At 34.2% G+C, this 19442-nt stretch overlaps 1 protein-coding gene across 1 annotated transcript; it reads right to left on the bottom strand.

Annotated features, from left to right (window-relative positions):
* Positions 1-3985: 3985 nt before the first annotated feature.
* Positions 3986-19244, bottom strand: LOC111703106 (trafficking protein particle complex subunit 10). The gene is made up of 25 exons (XM_023474968.1): positions 19141-19244; positions 18440-18558; positions 18263-18337; positions 17458-17676; positions 17094-17177; positions 16568-16678; positions 15951-16105; positions 15294-15441; positions 14875-15084; positions 14570-14629; positions 13803-13932; positions 11549-11634; positions 10562-10650; positions 10327-10389; positions 9793-9880; positions 9499-9579; positions 9245-9393; positions 9069-9179; positions 8438-8552; positions 8120-8197; positions 7074-7211; positions 5928-6600; positions 5702-5793; positions 5493-5566; positions 3986-5254 (listed from the first exon to the last, which is right to left on the bottom strand). The coding sequence occupies exons 1-25, from the start codon at positions 19202-19204 to the stop codon at positions 5035-5037; spliced, it is 3432 nt and encodes a 1143-aa protein (XP_023330736.1). The 5' UTR covers positions 19205-19244; the 3' UTR covers positions 3986-5034.
* Positions 19245-19442: the final 198 nt, after the last annotated feature.

Here is a 19442-nt window from a genome sequence, read left to right as displayed (position 1 = left end):
TTACTTCACTCAACTTATGCATTAGATTCCATTTTGGTTCCATTTATATAATCTTGCTTCATAAATATCCAGGGGAAATATGCTAAAATATCTACGCAATTTAAAATGTTTTTCTAAGCATTAGACCTAAAACCATCTGAATATGATATGAAGGTCTTATTTTAGAGTTAAAAAAAATGAATGACGTTTATCGTGTGTTAAGCAAAAATGGACATTGAGCAAACCAAACAAATTAAAACTGTTCAGAATAATGAGACGAATACTGAGGAATAGAAAACGACTGTTAGAATCAAATTATGATTTTAAATAGGCCAATGAACATTAAAAACAGCAAATACGTTGGTTTTCAAACTATTATTATAAGTATTTGCTTTATAGCATTAAATACAAAAATATGCTGAAATATCTAAACAATTGGGTTATGGTTTATCCTATTTTATAGGATGCATTCATCTCAGTTTTCAATCAATATCAATATATTGGATAGGATGCATTGATTAGAGTTACGCCCACTAATTCTTTTTTTGAGTGTTTTTTTTTCTATAATTGCAGTAATTATAAAACCAAAAATAATACAAAAAGACATAGAAAGTGTAAGTAAAAAAAAAACCAAACTTACGTATATATATCAAATATACGGCAATATGTTTTATCTTCTGTATCTAGGAGCTGTACATATATATGGGTTCTTCAGTAATCTACCGTTATTTATTAGACCAATTTAAAGATCTGGAATTCTCTGACTCATCCTGTTTAGGGTGGGGGGTTGAGGATTCAATGGATAGATGAAAGAAAAAAATGGAGAAACTAGGGGGGGGGGATTAAAAGAGGAACAAAAAATTGGTAAATTAAAAAAGAAGAGGAGGTGGTTAAGTGACAAAGGAACTAACAAATGAAGATTGGAGGGAAATTAATGGAGAAAATTTTTTTAGGAACATTTATTTGATTAAAAGGAGGGGTTATAATAGAGGAACAAAAAATGAAGTATGGAGGTAAATTGAAGGAGAAGAGGAGGGGTTATAATAGAGGAACAAAAAAATGAAGAATGGAGGTAAATTGAAGGAGAAGATGAGGGGTAATAATAGAAGAACACAAAATGAAGAATGGAGGTAAATTGAAGGAGAAGATGAGGGGTTATAATAGAGGAACAAAAAATGAAGAATGGAGGTAAATTGAAGGAGAAGAGGAGGGGTTATAATAGAGGAACAAAAAATGAAGAATGTAGGTAAATTGAAGGAGAAGAGGAGGGGTTATAGTAGAGGAACAAAAAATGAAGAATGGAGGTAAATTAAAGTAGAAGATGAGGTATTATTACATTTTCTTGCAAAATTTCATTGAACCCAGGGACCTATGTCAAAATCTGCTGATTTTCAGATTGACTTTTTATTAACAGAGAAGTTGGCAAATTCATTCAGTTTTTACCGAGAAACTTGAACATGAAAACTGTAAGTTTCAATGGAGTTCTCGCTATTCAATAGAATCTATGTTTTGTTGTAAAATTGAAGAAGAAAAAGTGGATTGTAAAACTATTTTTCTCCGTGCATTATAAAACAATAATCTGATTAATGATAGTTTAAAATATCCATTAAATCGAATTAAAACAGAATTTCTAAGAAAATTAAAAATCATTTCCAAAGAGAGAGGATAAAAAATGAATACAGTTTAGAGCTTTCATGTTTGAATTTACAATACAAAACAAACTTTTCTCATTAAACATGAAAGGAATTGAGTCTTTGTCACAAACTCTGATTTCCAATTTTCTTTATCTCTGGAACCCAATGTCGTGGGCATTAGATATTTCAAACTATGAACCTTGTTAGATTAAATATTCAAAGTTTGAAATATCATACTTTACATTATCAGGTTGCAAGGATATAAGGATACAAAAAATTATGTTTGTGGCATAGACTCAATTCCTTTAGTAATAAAATTTACTTTGTCTTTTACTTTCAGGGCTTCTGAGAAAAAAATAAAAATATTTCTTCGTCAATTTTTGAAACTACACTTAACAGTATAGACATTATCTCAAGATCGGTAGAATACTGTATTTCTTGTGTAAGTGTGTCAATTCCAGCGTTTATTGGGACACTCGAAACATTATCGCGACTGTATGTTTACAGAGTATATAAAGTTTCTACGGAAAAGAAATTCGTCGCCTGGATTCGATCTGATCATTAACCCATGAATAATCTTTAATGGTTGGTTCTGATATGACCCATATGTTATATACCATTAGTGGAATATTGCAAAAGTGAAAATATATTACTTTATCTAGCAGTGCCAGTATATATGTATATACAATATTATAGCCTACCTTAATAAACAATAGAAAATCATATTTATTGGAAATATGACCATTCAAACCGGTAAATCAGACTTGTGTACGCTTCCATTGTTTAGGAAAAAAGTCTAATTGATTCATATCCCAAGATGTCTGCTATTTTTACTCGAGTCTCAAGAACAAGATGAAGAGTAACGACTCATGGTGAAGATATTAAAGATAAAGAAAGGAATAGAGATGAAAGTTATATTAACATGGTTTAGCCTATTCCCTTTCTAATTTCCGTGAACCCTCCCTTTAATGTTTATTTATTCCAAAGATCTCTGTAGTAGCAACTATTTGAAGGAATACTACTTTATAACAAAGGTTTGAACTACTTCGAGTATATGTTGGCTCTGGGTTTTTGCTATCATTAAAAACTTTATAGAAGGTTTCTTCCATTAGTATTATCAACTTCTAGAATTTAGTTTAAAAGATTAAACTTTGTCTAGAGACAAGATATAAAGTTTAGGGGAGATAAAATAACTTTAATTAAAGTGCTGAAAACTCGGGAAAACTTGTGAAAGGTTAATGAACCATATATATTTGAATATTTTAAACCCGTATCATTTAACAAATGTATATTGTACATCTCATGAAAGAGTCTGTTGATGCAATTTAATCTGAAACTTCAGAACCCGTTTTCTCCATAGAAAGTGGTCGTGTAGTTCACGTAATTTAGGGGACGATATGTTGGCCGCTAGATGTCTCATGCTAAATTCGTATCTGATAGATATTTCTCCGTACATTTGACGACCAATATAAGAGACGTCAAGTTGTCGACCAATGTAGTTTATGGAATTAACGGCCTCAGTGCATAACTGCTTCAAAACGGTACCATTTAAACATATTAATGAGCAAAATTGATGGAGGTATCCTGGATTGATTTTCCTCATTAAAAGTGAAACGGTAAGATGCTGATCGAAATATTCTTATTTAAAGATAAAATTACTACCATTTATATATTTGCTACTCACTGTTTGATTACATTTTTGTATATATCAACCTTGCTTAAATGTTCCAAGAGAGCAGTTTCTCATTTTCTCCAATATGAATTTATAAAACATGAGATACAGGCAAAACTTAATATAAAACCAATCAGGGTTTGTCTACTGGATCCCGGCTCAATTTTAGCACCACAAAGATATCATTAATTTTCTCGAGAAATATTGACAGACTTTGTTTTCTTTAAAACTATTGTGGATAATAATATTATAGCGAACATTTGTTATTACAGTCATTGATCTTGAGAAGATATCTCAAGAATCGAATAACTCATGGAGCCCAACCAATTATTACACCACCCTGCCTTCTGAGGTTTTCATTTTATGTCATTCAACGTAATGACCCTCGACAACGACTATAATCCAATACCAAAGTTCGGTATGTTGGGAGCGAGAACGAATTCCCAAATTGGAACTTTGGTTGCAATCTTGGGATGAGAGTTCGTTCAAACCTCAACTATCATTATTCCATTATAGTCTAACCCAGCGCATATTGCAACGACCAATACAAAAGCCCAACAGACTGGCGGAATAAAACTCCTAACTCAGCAATTCTTGAAACACTAAGCAGAAAAAACTACCAAAACTTTTCTGATCAGAAAACAGAAGTCAGCAAACTTTTACATCAATAAATGTCAAAATACAAATGTCAGCAGCATTCTTTTCTAATCTTTTAAATTTATTTCATTTTAAATAAATATGCGATTGCGAGCTTTAACAATTATAAAACAAAATAACGAATTGATCACAGATTACACGGAAAGGACAAGATAGGCTGATTTGATCAGTGGATTTTGATATTTAAACTCTAGATTAAACTCGTTAAACCTCTATTTTTTTTACCCCATCCTGTGTAGGGATTATATGTTTTTACTCTTCAGGGGTTATCATGCACAATCACTTTACCACGTAAAAGAACAACTATCTTCTTATCCTATCTATGTGTTGACCATATCACAGATCTAATCAATTCTAAATGTAGAAGACGTAAGTAAAGGTAATATAGGAAAATATTTAAGCTTGTAAATAAAAACAAAAACAAAAATAGAAAGATATCAATTAATTACAGGAATAACAAATGAGGAGGTTGTGACAAATATAAAGGATAGAACATAGTGATCAGGATAGAGACAAGAACTAGGTTGGTTGGATGAAGGATGAACATGACTCCAGGAACAGGATTATCAGGGTAGAGACAAGAACTAGGGTTGGTTGGATAAAGGACGGAAATGAATCCAGGAACAGGATTATCAGGGTAAAGACAAGAACTAGGGTTGGTTGGATAAAGGATGAACATGAATCCAGGAACAGGATTATCAGGGAAAAGACAAGAACTAGGGTTGGTTGGATAAAGGATGCACATGACTCCAGGAACAGGATTATCAGGGTAAAGACAAGAACTAGGGTTGGTTGGATAAAGGATGCACATGACTCCAGGAACAGGATTATCAGGGTAAAGACAAGAACTAGGGTTGGTTGGAAAAAGAATGAACATGACTCCGGGAACAGAATGATCAGGGTAGAGACAAGAACTATTGGATGGATAGAAGATAAATATGAATCTAGAACAGGATTTTCAGAGTAGAGACAAGAGCTAGGGTTGGTTGGATGAAGGATGACCAAGAATCTAGTAATAGAATGATTAGGGCATAGCCACAAGAACTAGGGTTGGTTGGATGAAGGATGAACATGACTTCAGTTTCAGAATATCTAGGGAAGAGAGACGAATTCTGGTTGGTTTGAAGCCGGAAGAACATGAATCTGCTGAGCTCTGGACATGTTATAAACCTGACCCGGAGAGAATGGATCTAGTCTAGCTCCGCCCAAACCTCCGCCTCGTCCTTCAGCAGGGATATATTTACTAAGGCGGACAGTTGGAAGGGGCAGATGTCCTCCGGACAAGGGCATCACATCCACAATAATATTTTGCCTAAAACAGGAGATCCTTAATTTTAAATTTTACTTACGCGATGCATATAAAAGAAATGATGGAAATCATAAACAATAATCTACAACTTTTGGGGTTAAACTGTTAGTTTGTCAATTTTTTTCAAAATCAAATATTCTTCTTTGAAAGAATTAATTAACATACATCTAATACTATAAGGAGTAATAGCGACCCAAGATTGGAGATGGTGATTCTAGAAATTATAACTTCTGATTAAAACCTGAAGGATTGTTGAAGATTGATAACTGCTCCTTGTCTCCCACAAACTGCCCACTGTGTCTGATCTGCTAAAACCTAAATATATCAAGATTATAAGTATTTCCTCTCTTATCTTCTTCAAAAATATTTTCTCATTTTCAAGTTTGATAATCTTGGTAGAAGTTTAACAATACAGTTACTGTAAGTTTAAACCATGATAAGAACTTGAACCTCGTAGAAAAGAGAAGTATGTGGAGCTGTGTTTAGTTGCTCTAGTTGTATCGTCATAGGGCACAGTGTACTCGCTCGACAGAATTCATTACCTTCAATATTTACAAATTAAAATACAAGTTTGAAACTTTATGCAAAACTGGAAAATATCAGAACCTGTTCCGATATGTATTCTGAAACTATCAGTCCCAAGATAAATTTAAGATTAGACTAATAGAAGTCTTACCTTTAGCAGGTTCAACCTTGGCGTGTATGGTATACAATGTTCTATAGTCCTGGAACTGATATATAGCGGAGAAGGAACGCTCCGGTTCAGATCTATCCTCAGGAACGTAATCAAGAGTAAACTTGACTTTAGCCGGAGTCTCGTCATTTTTCACTTCTCCTATATCCAGCTCCCAGAGGAATGAACCCTCAAACTGTTTACTAATCACTATCTCCGGATACTTCTGGTTTATAGGAGTAAGTTTAAGCCCTGATATCTGTTGAACATTAATGATTTCCATCCTTCCGTTCTTAAGGACGTAGTTTCCTGAAGAAGGAGAGAGAACGGTGACCTGGAGAAACTTCTTTGACATAGCAGTGAGAAGAGAAAAGGTTGAGAATATAACAGGGACAAAATGAAGAAAAATTTCCTTACTTTCCTCGTTCCAGGGATTAGTTACAAATATAGATACAGGGGAGGAGGTTGCATCCTTCTTATTCTCCAGGTCTGCTAGAACCATCAGGTCAACACTTACGGTTTGGAATGGTTCTCCGGCAGGGAACTGAACTGAAAGAGTTGATGAATATTCCAGGTTGTGCTCCGGGTTGCGGAGTTGTACCCCCCTAGAGCAGGTGAGCTGGAGTTCAGTTCCAGAGACTATACTCTCACTACCACAGTATACACTTAGGCTCAACTAAAACCAGAAAATATTAATCGAAAGTTGTTGAATCTATTATGTATTAATGTATTTTTGTATCAAAGGCTAAAATCAAAGTAGAGTTTTTTTTTAGAAAAAAGATTTTATAGGAAAAAAGAAAACACATGAATTTCAAGATTACGTAATACGGATGAATAAAAAGCAGCAACACATGAACGGAAGGAAGAACGAATAAAAGAACTAAAGGAAGGAAGAACGAAATAATAAATTGATGAATAAATAAATAAATAAATAAAAGATCAACCATCATTCCGTGGAAATCAAGGCCGAGACCCCATCAAAAATAACCACCAAAGGATGGAAATTAATGTATATCCGATTATGACATAAGTCTAGTGTGATCGAGACATCGAGGTCTAGGCCAGTGACAGAAGTCACCTCCCCACTGCACACAAACAGCGCCTGGACTAGTGCATAAACGGATGAATGAATAAATAAATGATTGCAACCTTGTTTTCTACTCCTGAGAAGAGTTCTCCCTCCCCCTTGGTTAGAAGTATAACTGGATCCTCCCTGGCAACTGTGAAGGACGGAGCAGGATAGGGTATATTCTGGAGCATGTTTAATTGCGCTACATGAACAGATATCTGAAAATATCATCTATTGAACGAGTAATTAAACTCATAACTCCTGACCTGATTAGGCGGGTAAACTCCCAAGTTCTGACCTAATTCAGTGAGTAAACTTCTAAGTCCTAGCTAGATTAAGTGAGTAAACTCCTAAACCTGACCTGATTAAGTAAGTAAACTCCTAAGTCCTAGCCTGATTAAACTCCTAAGTTCTGACCTGATTCAGTGAGTAAACTTCTAAGTCCTAGCTAGATTAAGTGAGTAAAATCCTAAACCTGACCTGATTAAGTAAGTTAACTCCTAAGTCCTAGACTGATTAAACTCCTAAGTTCTGACTTGATTCAGTGAGTAAACTTCTAATTCCTAGCTAGATTAAGTGAGTAAACTCCTAAACCTGACCTGATTAAATGAGTAAACTCCTAAGTTCTGACCTGATTAAACTCCTAAGTTCTGACCTGATTAAGTGAGTAAACTCCTAAACCTGACCTGATTAAGTGAGTAAACTCCTAAACCTGACCTGATTAAGTGAGTAAACTCCTAAGTTCTGACCTAATTAAGTGAGTAAACTAGTAAGTCCTGACCTGATTAAGTGACTAAACTTAGGTCCTAGCCTAATTAAGTGATTAAACTCCAAAGTCCTGACCTGATTAAGTGAGTAAACTCCAAAGTCCTGACCTGATTAAATGATTAAACTCCAGTCATGACCTAATTAAGTGAGTAAACTCCAAAGTCCTGACCTGCTAAAGTGAGTAAACTCCTAATGCTGACCTGATTAAGTGAGTAAACTCCAAAGTCCTGACCTATTATGTGAGTAAACTCCAAAGTCCTGACCTGATTAAGTGAGTAAACTCCAAAGTCCTGACCTGCTAAAGTGAGTAAACTCCAAAGTCCTGACCTATTATGTGAGTAAACTCCAAAGTCCTGACCTGATTAAGTGAGTAAACTCCTACACTGGCAGCAACACCACAAATAATATACTTGTTTATACCAGGGTTCAGCATTACCTACAAAATGGAATATAAAATGGATCTTTTATAAAACAATCAAATTAAAGGAAGTGAAAACAACTTGATTTCTGTTTTCAGTTTTTTTTCAAAAAAAAGCCAAAACGTTTGAACCAATTCGGTGCAGTAAGCAGTTGAAAATATTACTGATACAAAGGGAAGACTTACAAAATGCTATCCGTAAGTGTCTTTATGTGCGACAGCTGAATTTTAAAACATGCCGTTTGAGAAAATCCTTACATTTTGTAATGAGAGAGAGTGTGAGTAGTCTGCAGGTTTAAGTTGTCCATCCTTCAAAATTGCTCCGGAGCTATCCTTCCTTTTCAACAACTTAGTTGCATTTCTACAAACCAACCTAATCATACCATATTCAGCTCTTGTTTGTAAACAATCTACAGTATGAATCAGGGGATCTAAAGTTATTTTAGTACTACTTTGATTAGTTGGTCTTTAGTGGAACTCATCTCTGTTCGTCTTTCTATTCTATCTCCGTTCATAACTCATGAACCTCTTGACCGATGTGATTAAAATTTATATCGGGGAAACTCGGTAGTACACCAGGACTTATATATACTAGCTTGGGAGCCCAGCTTTGCCTGGAAACAAAGTTTTCCCCATAAATCTCAACCCAATCAACTGATTTCTTTTAACCAAGCAAAGAAATTCCCCTGATTATATTTCATGATTGGTCCTTGGGTTCCTGAGTTATGATCGGACATACATACAAACAAACAGATATATAGAGATAACTACTTTATAAATATAGAAATTGATGCAACGATTTTCTCTCTCCATTTTAATGTTTTTTTCCTTCATATTTATGATGTGTGCACTATGCAAAGAAAATAGAAGCCGCTTGAAATATTCTTACCTTGCAGCACACAGGCTTTTATCCTGTTTATACTCCAACCTCTCCATTAGATCAAGTTTAGACGGATCCCTGCATCCATCCTCTCCTAGCTCCTCATCCTGTTCTCCAATACTAAACAATATCCAGGTTTATAAGAGTACTGGTCGGATTCTAAATAAATGAGAAAGAAAACTAACCTGAAAACTGAGGGAGAAGAACTTGCAACACTAGGAGATCTTTGAACACTTTTCCTTGAAGGCTTACGCTCATCTGACGAGGTTCGACGTTTTTCAGGCTCCAGGTCCCCATACAGTAGAGAGATCTCAATCCTCTCACAAAGTACATCCTGAAAAGATTGTTGTTGATAAATGTTAAATGATGAAAAAGGTTATAATCTTATTTAAACTACATCCAATTAAAAATTGAAAATACAATTTAGTATAAAACTTACCTCAGGGAGATTACTCTCTAGTTCCAGGTTGAACTTAAGAGATACTCCGGGTACAGTCTTCTCATCAGTTCTCTCCTTTATCTAAGTAATTATAATATAAATCCTTCCATTTTAATATTATCTTTTAAACAGCCTTTAAATTAACATTTCCAGATACACGAAGATTTTACACTTAAAATTTAAGTTTATTAGATTTTAGATCAATGGATATATTTTTTGAAAATCAAAACAAACTTTGAAACTAGACTATAACTCTAAACCTGAGTGCATGAGTGGAAAAGTATAACTCTAAACCTGAGTGCATGAGTGGAAAAGTATGATGTCCTCAGCTGAAGTAATAATTTCTGTTTTTGGCAACTCCTCCAGTTTTTTATTCATCTCCCTAAAATAATAAATCACGGTAAGATTTGTTAAAGAAAAACTTGAAATAAAATATGATAGGTCTAATAATGTATCAAGGATATCTATAGATATATTTCCCTTGTCTGTCTCTGTTTGTTTGCATCCAATAAACGTCAAAAGGGTGAAATTGTTAAACAAATTTTACCTCAGATAAATGATTAAAAATAAAATTGGTGGATTACCAATAAAACAGAAAATCTGCAATCTATAACACTGTTGACTATATACGTTGGTTTATTTGTATCCCGTAAACGTCGAAACGACTGAACCAACTCACATGAACCCAAGGAAGATTCATTATTGGTCGGATTAAAAACCCCCCCATTTCCCCTTGTGCAGAGGGTATGCTGGAAAATAGTTTCCCAGAGAGGACCAAGTAGTTGGCCTAAAATCCAAACCCTGCAAAGATTGTATCACCCATTGTACCTAAAATACAGGTTTCTCTCTTCCTGTGTCGCTCCTCCACAGCTTGCAATCTGTACACAGGTTCTAGAACATAATTCAAGGGTTATACGAGAGTATGTTTTTTTCTTTAAAGTAAATAAATAAATATTGTTTTTGGAGATTAGTTCTTTTAATAATATAATTATGAAACAATATAAAGTTTTTGATACTCTGAATCTTAGAAGAAGTTAAAATGAGAAACATAAATTATTCTAACCTCAGATATTTCTCACCATCATCTAGAAGTTTATAACAGTTAACCAGATCCAGCAGAGTTCTCACACCCAACCTCTGCCATCCTTCAAACTAAAATCTTTATATCAGAAGAGTTCTTGCACTCAACCTCTGCCATCCTTCAAACTAAACTCTTTATATTAGAAGAGTTCTTACACCCAACCTCTGTCATCCTACAAGATTAACTCTTTATATTAGAAGAGTTCTTGCACTCAGCCTCTGCCATTCTTCAAACTAAACTCTTTATATTAGATGAGTTCTTGTACCCAGCCTCTGCCATCCTTCAAACTAAACTCTTTATATTAGAAGACTTCTTGTACCCAAACTCAGCCATCCTTCAAACTAAACTCTTTATATTAGAAGAGTTCTTGCACTCAGTCTCTGCCATTCTTCAAACTAAACTCTTAATATTAGAACAGTTCTTGCACTCAACCTCTGCCATTCTTCAAACTAAACTCTTTATATTAGAAGAGTTCTTGCACCCAACCTCTGCCATTCTTCAAACTAAAATCTTTATATTAGAAGAGTTCTTGCACTCAGTCTCTGCCATTCTTCAAACTAAATTCTTTATATTAGAAGAGTTCTTACACCCAACCTCTGCCATCCTTCAAACTAAACTCTTTATATTAGAAGAGTTCTTACACCCAACCTCTGCCATCCTTCAAACTAAACTCTTTATATTAGAAGAGTTCATACACCCAACCTCTGCCATCCTTCAAACTAAACTCTTTATATTAGAAGAGTTCTTGCACTCAACCTCTGCCATTCTTCAAACTAAACTCTTTATATTAGAAGAGTTCTTGCACTCAACCTCTGCCATTCTTCAAACTAAACTCTTTATATTGGAAGAATTCTTATACCCAACCTCTGCCAAAATACATACAGCCAAACAATTAAATAAAAGTCTCACATTGAAAACTATTTCTCAAACTAAACTTTTTAAACTTATGAAATTAAAGATAAAAATAACCTGGAATGTTTTAAGAGAATCTAAGAGAAATGCAGCAGCTTGTTGAACTTGTCCTGCTTCAAGGTAGAATTCAGCCAGCTCTCTACCTAAACATATTCCAGATATAGACTAGTATTCGGAGTAACAACCAGGATTAGACTAGTATCCGGAGTAAATACCAGGATTAGACTAGTATCTGGAAGTAAATACCAGGATTAGACTAGTATCTGGAGAAAATACCAGGATTATGCAAGTATCCGGAATAAAAACCAGGATTGACAAATTTCCGTTTTGAAATAGAACTTTCATGAGGACGACATTTATCAGCCTTTCCAGTTCCACTCTAGGTACAGGGATAATAATCATTTTATCATTCTAATCTTTTTTACCACGGAGAAATGACTGTTACGCATAGTAAATAACATATTTTCAAGTTATGAAAATAAATATTCTTATTAAGCTCAACTAAAAATAGAAGTTCAACTTTCGATGCTTCAACCCCAAGCCGCCCCACCAAAAAATGATAAATTTTTCAAAAATGTGTTGTTAAACAATTTACATGTTGAGAATTGATGTTTCTATGAAATATGCACCTCTGATTTTGAATACCTATAAATCGAGCGGATCGAATCCGTCCTATTGATTAGACTAGTATCCGGAGTAACGACCAGGATTGGACTAATATCCGGAGTAAAAACCAGGATTAGACTAGTATCCGGAGTTAATACCAGGATTAGACTAGTATTTGGAGTAATAACCAGGATTAGACTAGTATCCGGAGTAAAAACCTGGATTAGACTAGTATCCGGAGTAACAACCAGGATTAGACTAGTTTCCGGAGTAAAAATCAGGATTAGACTAGTATCCGGAGTTAATACCAGGATTAGACTAGTATTCGGAGTACCAACCAGGATTAGACTAGTATCCGGAGTAAATAACAGGATTAGACTAGTATCCGGAGTAAATAACAGGAATAGACTAGTATCCGGAGTATAAACTAGGATTAGACTAGTATCCGGAGTAAATACCAGGATTAGACTAGTATCCGGAGTAAATGCCAGGATTAGACTAGTATCTGGAAGTAAATACCAGGATTAGACTAGTTTCTGGAAGTAAATGCCAGGATTAGACTAGTTTCTGGAGTAAATAACAAGATTAGACTAGTATCCGGAGTAAATACCAGAATTAGACTAGTATCTGGAAGTAAATACCAGGACTAGACTGGTATCTGGAGTCAATACCAAGATTAGACTAGTATCCGGAGTAAATACCAGGATTAGACTAATATCCGGAGTAAATACCAGGATTAGACTAGTATCCGGAGTAAAAACCAGGATTAGACTAGTATCCGGAGTAAATACCAGGATTAGACTAGTATCAGGAGTAAATACCAGGATTAGACTAGTTTCTAGAAGTAATTACCAGGATTAGACTAGATTCTGGAAGTAAATACTAGGATTCTAGAAGTAAATACCAGGATTAGACTAGTTTCTAGAAGTAAATACCAGGATTAGACTAGTTTCTGGAAGTAAATTCCAGGATTAGACTAGTTTCTAGAAGTAAATACCAGGATTAGAAGTAAATACTAGGATTCTAGAAGTAAATACCAGGATTAGACTAGTTTCTAGAAGTAAATACCAGGATTAGACTAGTTTCTGGAAGTAAATTCCAGGATTAGACTAGTATTCGGAGTAAATACCAGAATTATGCTTGTATTCGGAATAAAAACCAGGATTGACAAAATTCCGTTTTGAAATAGAACTTTCATGAGGACGACATTTAACAGCCTTTCCAGTTCCACTTTAGGTACAGGAATAATAATCATTTTATCATTCTAAGCATTTTCACCACAGAAAATGACTGTTACTTATAGTAAATAACATATTTTCAAGTTATGAAAATAAATATTCTTAATAAGCTCAACTAAAAATGGAAGTTCAACTTTCGATGCATCAACCCCAAGACGCCCCACCAAAAAATGATAAAGGAGTTGAGTTTTTGCCACAAACTCTGATTTTCTAATCTCTATACCTTTTATCCAATGTCGTAGACCTTAGATATTTCAAACTATTAATACTTATAGATAAAACTTATAGATAAAATAATCTAAGTTTGAAATATCAAAAATTTGCACCATCAGATTGCAAATATAATGGGATCAGAAGATTCGAGTTTGTGGCAAAAACTCAATTCCTTTTCCAAAAATGTGCCGTTAAACAATTTACATGTTGAGAATTGATGTTTCTATGAAATATGCAACTCTGATCTTGAATACCTATAAATCGAGCGGATCGAATCCGTCCTATATGCTTATATGTCGAGATAGCCATCTCCGCCATCTCTAGATAGGTTTTCTCAAAACTAGATTGGGAGGAAAGGGCATCCTTTAATTTCTCAGCTGGGTTCTTAACAATAATCAATAAATAAACAGATAAATAATTTAAAATAAGTCTAGAGTTAAATGTCAGAACTTTAATCAATGAGAATCTCGGGATCAAGAAATGATCTTCATCTAATACAGATCTACCGAAATATTTAATCCATCTCCGATTTACCATGGTTGTCATACCCCGCAGGGATAACATTAATTAAAGGATCGAGCCATTATTCTCAAATTAAAAGTGCCCACATTGGATATCGAGCTTTAAGCATTCAAGATTAACGATACTTTACAAAAATTATCCGACCTCAGTGGCCGAATTTGAAGAATTTTAGCGGCGGTTTAAATTTAAGCCGTGGTTTAAATATGGTTGGTTCCACTTAAAATTGTATTAAATGTTTCAAGATTTAAGCCGGCGCTTAATTTAAACCGGGTTTTGGCGGATTTAAACCGCGGCTCAAATTCTTTAAATTCCATCTCAGGCCACTTAAATCTTAATCTAAGAAAAAAATTGAAATTGTAAATCTTAAAAGGTGTATAAAAAGTGGAACACCATAAATCACATAGACAGTCCCTTTAAGAATGATAACTTTATCGTGAAAATGTATATTTGATTGATCGATTGATTAAATTAACCATCAACTAATTGCTTATTTGATTTCCTTTTGATCTTTTTCAAGTTTAAGGTAGAGATCATCTCGAAGCCCACCGAACAAACTAACCTAAAAGTGCACAGTCCATAAACACAATCTAATATTTATAAACAGAAAAGTATATAAACTCTACAGGGTGTCTTTCAAAATATAGTTGTTGATGACAGAGCCTCAATTTTGAACAGATCTTTGTTGAACAAAAAAATATGGAACAAACAAAAATTTTGTATTATGTTAAATTTTTTGTTTTTTTTTCACCTTTGAGTAGTATAAATATTAAACATAATAAATAATTCTTGATATATACTATATACCACTAGATGGAGCTGGGGACTGGTTGGAGTTCTGCCCGGCATTAGACCGCATAATCTGCCGAGATGGAGAAGTTTCTCCCGTAGGAAGGAACACAGGGCAGCTGTATGGAGACTGCTTCCTTTACACACCCGGAGAACCTCCAGAGAACATAAACAAACCCAGATCTCGGTGGAACCCTCTATACACTCCATCTCAAGGATTTTTATCTCCTATAAAAAGATTTTTAAAAACATTTTTACTGTTTCGATAACATGTAGATCATAGAAATCGTAGTAAACAAAAGAGTTGTCCTTAAACATTGTTGAAAAATAACTAAAGTAAATACAAAAGTTCGGAAATATCTACAAAATCAACATGAATATTTTGAAGAATAATATTCAATTAGTTTCCAATGTATATATATATTATATATGAGAACCTGGAGAGTGTTGTATAGAAAGGATAAACATCTTCTGGCGAGCTCATCCTCATTCTTGAGTTGGATCAGTAGAAGAGCCTGCCTGGAGAACAGGTAGTTCCGTAGATCTAGCAGAGATAGCTCACCTCGTTCTATCTTACTCCGCAACCTGGAGAAGTAAGGAATTATACTTTCTCATGAGTAAGGATTGGACTGGAAGAAGAGCAAGAAAAGAGAAGCAAAACGAAAAAATAAATCAAAGGAAATATCACAAATATTTTGAAGAGATAAAATCGCAACACTTAATTCGCATTGTGTTAATTACGAACAATACCAATATTAATTGTGGTCAAGCCTCGATCCATTGAGGTCATACTTGAGATTCCTTCCATTTAAATTCAGATTAAAGGACTTGAGTTTTTGCTACAAACTCTGATTTTCTAATCATTATATATTTGAAACCAATGTGACAGACCATAGATATTTTAAACTTTGAATTCGGTTAGATCTAATAATCTAAGTTTGTAATAAAAAAAAAGGTTTACACTATCAAGGTTAAAATATATATAAGTTAGAAAACTTGAGTTTGTAGCAAATACTCAATTTCTTTGTTTACAGCTTAATGTTCTAATTAAAATTTAATGTTGTATATTGTCACAATGGTGATCAGATTATAACCTGTTGTTAATATTCTTCTCCAGAGTAAACCCTGTCCAGTCTCGTAGTGTAGAGTTGAACCCGGAAAGCCAGGACGGAGAAGCTCCGACACTACTGTTCAACACAAACTGAGTAAACAGAGCATCCAGCTCATCATATTGGATTAATGATTCGTCCTGAAACAAAATTTAGTTTAATTTATCAAAGTTTAGGAGTAAAAGAAGATATAAAATCAGAATGAAGGATAAGAAATGCAAATAAAAGAATTGGTATTCAAAGATGCAAAATAAATGTAAGGTGCGGAATTGAATAAAGAATGAAGTGTAGGGAATGAAGAGTAATGAGGAATGATAAATGTTGGAAGCTAATGAGAAAATTAATTTAAAAACGACAACAAAAATTTTTGTCAAAATTAAAGAACACGAATTGTCTATTAAAATTCTCCACAAATCATTTTCCCAAAAAGTTTTGAATTGTGCAATGACCCCATCCCACAAAAATATTAGTTTTTTACGCACAGCACTTATTTTTTACATAGTGTAACAAATTTTGAATGAGAGGGGGGTGGCCGGGGGGATGATTTTTCTAAAAAATACAAACCCTGGAACGAGAAACTTATAAATTGTAAAAATGAAGACCTGTAGACCCATGATCTCGTAAACGAATGCAAGTTGCTCCTGGAGAAGAAAGTAGTTGCAGAAACTCCAACCTGGTTCATTTCTCTTCTCACGCTCAGACCTGATCAGCTCCTGGATAAAAACTTATAAAAGTGTATTTACTTTATGTTATGGATCAGTCCTGAAAAAAGGGACTGTAAGCGTAATTTCAGATGACCCTACAAGCAAAGATGGCCACGGTACCCTTTAAAGATTTGTCTGATCAAGTATAGATTCGATATCAATCTTCATAATTTTAATTCGTTTCGTTATTTTTATTAATCCACAAGGCAGAATAATTGATCAATTAGCTACGATACTGTCAAAATTTGCTGACCACACGAAAGCAGGAAGAGAATCCCAAGTATTCATATACCATGGGAGGTTTTGCTCCAGGAGGAACTGTTCTTGAGTCTACAAACGAGGAGAAGGATATAGAGCTACAAGTCCCTTTAAAGTTGGAAAAAGCTGGATTCTTAAAATGGATGATCATTGGTTATTTTCTTACCTCGAATCTATTAAGTGTTCTGTTGTATGATTGGAGGAATAGAAGTCGGAGCTTATGAAGAAAATTTTGCATTGACTCAGCAGCCTAAATTAGACCCTTTAGTAAACAGGATTATAATCTCGAATTGAGTACTGGTAACATGGTCTGTTAATCAGTTAATCAGTTAATTAATCAGTCCAATCAATAAATCAGAATAGAAAGGGTCCACAAATCAGTTTACAGCAAAAATTCCGAAAATACATTTTGCTAAGAACCAATGTTACCCCCCAAAAAAGATTCTTAAATAAAAAATATCCGAAAGTGGGAAACCTATAGTTAGTAATTTCATTTTTCACTTTGATCCCTAAAGCTTTGAGAATACAACCTTTGAATCTGATTTGGTCGGATCAATGATTGAGAGACATCTATCGGTTGTTTTCCCGGCAATATCCTGCTTCAGTTTGTCCAGCACTGTGGTCCTGGTGAGCAGCTTGTTCGCCCTCCTGGAGTCCGGGGTCTCCACCACCACGATCAACCAGTCCGAGCTACTCCCAGCCTTCTTTAGAGTGCTCTGCCAGGATAATATCTCATCTTTCAAGGAACTCTAAACATCAGTTAAAATGGAAGATTTTCTGAGGTCCATATTTTTCTTGAAATTGGGTTTATTTTATCGCAGAATTATGACTTTTGGGGAAAATAAATGATTTTTCGGGAAAATTATTTTGGAGTAAAAATCTTGCAAGCTTGGGGCAAGAATTCTGTGAACAAAACCATGGTGATTTTAAAATCAAAGGAATTGAGTTTTTGCCACAAACTCTGAATTTATAATCCCTATTTCTTTGGAACCCAATATCGTAAATCTTTGATATTTCAAACTTATATTATTTGATCTAACAGAATTCATAGTTTGAAATATCTAAGGTCTACGACATTGGAATCCAAAGATATAGGGTTTAGAAAAGCAGAGTTTGTGGCAAAGACTCAATTCCTTTCCACCAAAGTTAGTATTAGTTTAACAAAAAACTTTATATTTGGCTTAAACGAAACTTAAATTAATAAAAAAAAATAATAACTTAAGATCTAAAATGAAACGCCCAGACCGCCAGACCAGCGCGAACTGCATAACAAATACGTCACTGAGTTCACATAGTGGAGTAATGATAAACTCCTTGTAAATGTTTATTGTTTACCTTGTAGGTCTCAATATCCGAGCAGTCCGTCCAGAAGGTATGCAATACCTGTTGTCCATTCAAGCTACGCTTAGCCTTAATATTAAATAATCAATAAATTAAAAAAAATTACAACAAATTCTTCTCTGGCTTTTTATGATTACTGTATAGCTTGTGCATCTCAATGTTGAAACTGACCTTAAGTAGAGCTTCGACGTCTATAGGATGAAACTCTGCCTCAACATAAACACTCTTGGAAGTTCTTCCATAGCTTCGCTTCCATTCAACAGCTTCAGTTGGTAGACTTGATACCAAACCTTATACATTTAATTTATTACACAAGACTTCTTTTCATTTACTTGCACCAAATCTTTCAAGATCATTTTGATTTTGGAAAGTAAATTTAGGATTATATACAGGAATCTTAATAACTTTGGCTCCCACTTAATTCAATTCTTTTCAATTCAAGAAGTCAGGGATTACAAGGACCTCATATTATGTATATAATTCATATTTTAAAATATCTTCAAAGAAATCCGTGTTATTTATGAGATAACCGTAGTATCAAGGAGTATCAAGTTAAACAATACATTTTATAAAAGCGGGGTTCATTAGATTTTCAGAAATCATTTGATATATGTTAGATTTTTGATGAAGCCCTTTGCTCATATATAATATGTTTGATGTAGCTGGCCTGGGGGTAAATTTTCAAATCTTTTTTCTTCTTAAAAATTTGATTTTTCCACCCAGGGTTCTTAAAATTACACCGGCAATGCCGGTATCTTCCGCTAGTTATTATATAAGTTTTTGTTTTAACTGATATAGCCAGTGGTTATTAAAAACCATGGTGGTTTGGGGTGGGGAGAGACGCTTAGAATATATTTATCATCTTTCCTTACCTGATTCCAACCTCTTGAATATTTTTCTATTCCCGGCATAGCTGATTACAGGTCTACCCTCCATATTGCATCTCTTATGAAAATATAAATATACAAAACAATGAATGTGAATATACAATGAATATTTGATGTAAAAATGAGCAAATTCTTGCATAAAATAAACTAAAACATGGTAAGTCCTTAGTTGTATTCTAGAGGAAGAACAAAAATATTAATGCTAACTACAAATGTTAATAATCTAGGTCTTTTATTCTCGGGGGTTTGGAAGTAAAAAATGCAACTAAGGGGAAAATTTAAGTGTT

This window comes from Eurytemora carolleeae, unplaced genomic scaffold, assembly GCF_000591075.1.
Source record: "Eurytemora carolleeae unplaced genomic scaffold, Eaff_2.0 scaffold533, whole genome shotgun sequence".
NCBI classification, from domain to species: domain Eukaryota; kingdom Metazoa; phylum Arthropoda; class Copepoda; order Calanoida; family Temoridae; genus Eurytemora; species Eurytemora carolleeae.
This window is presented reverse-complemented; position numbering and strand designations above follow the sequence as displayed.

Excerpts from the sequence above, each read along its gene's own strand:
- LOC111703106 (XM_023474968.1), bottom strand. The coding sequence starts at position 19,204 with ATGGAGGGTAGACCTGTAATCAGCTATGCCGGGAATAGAAAAATATTC. Across the intron at positions 16,679-17,093 it reads GAACACTTAATAGATTCGAG|GAGCTGATCAGGTCTGAGCG; the intron begins GTAAGAAAATAA and ends GTTTTTATCCAG. Across the intron at positions 11,635-13,802 it reads TCGATCCGCTCGATTTATAG|GTAGAGAGCTGGCTGAATTC; the intron begins GTATTCAAGATC and ends GAATATGTTTAG.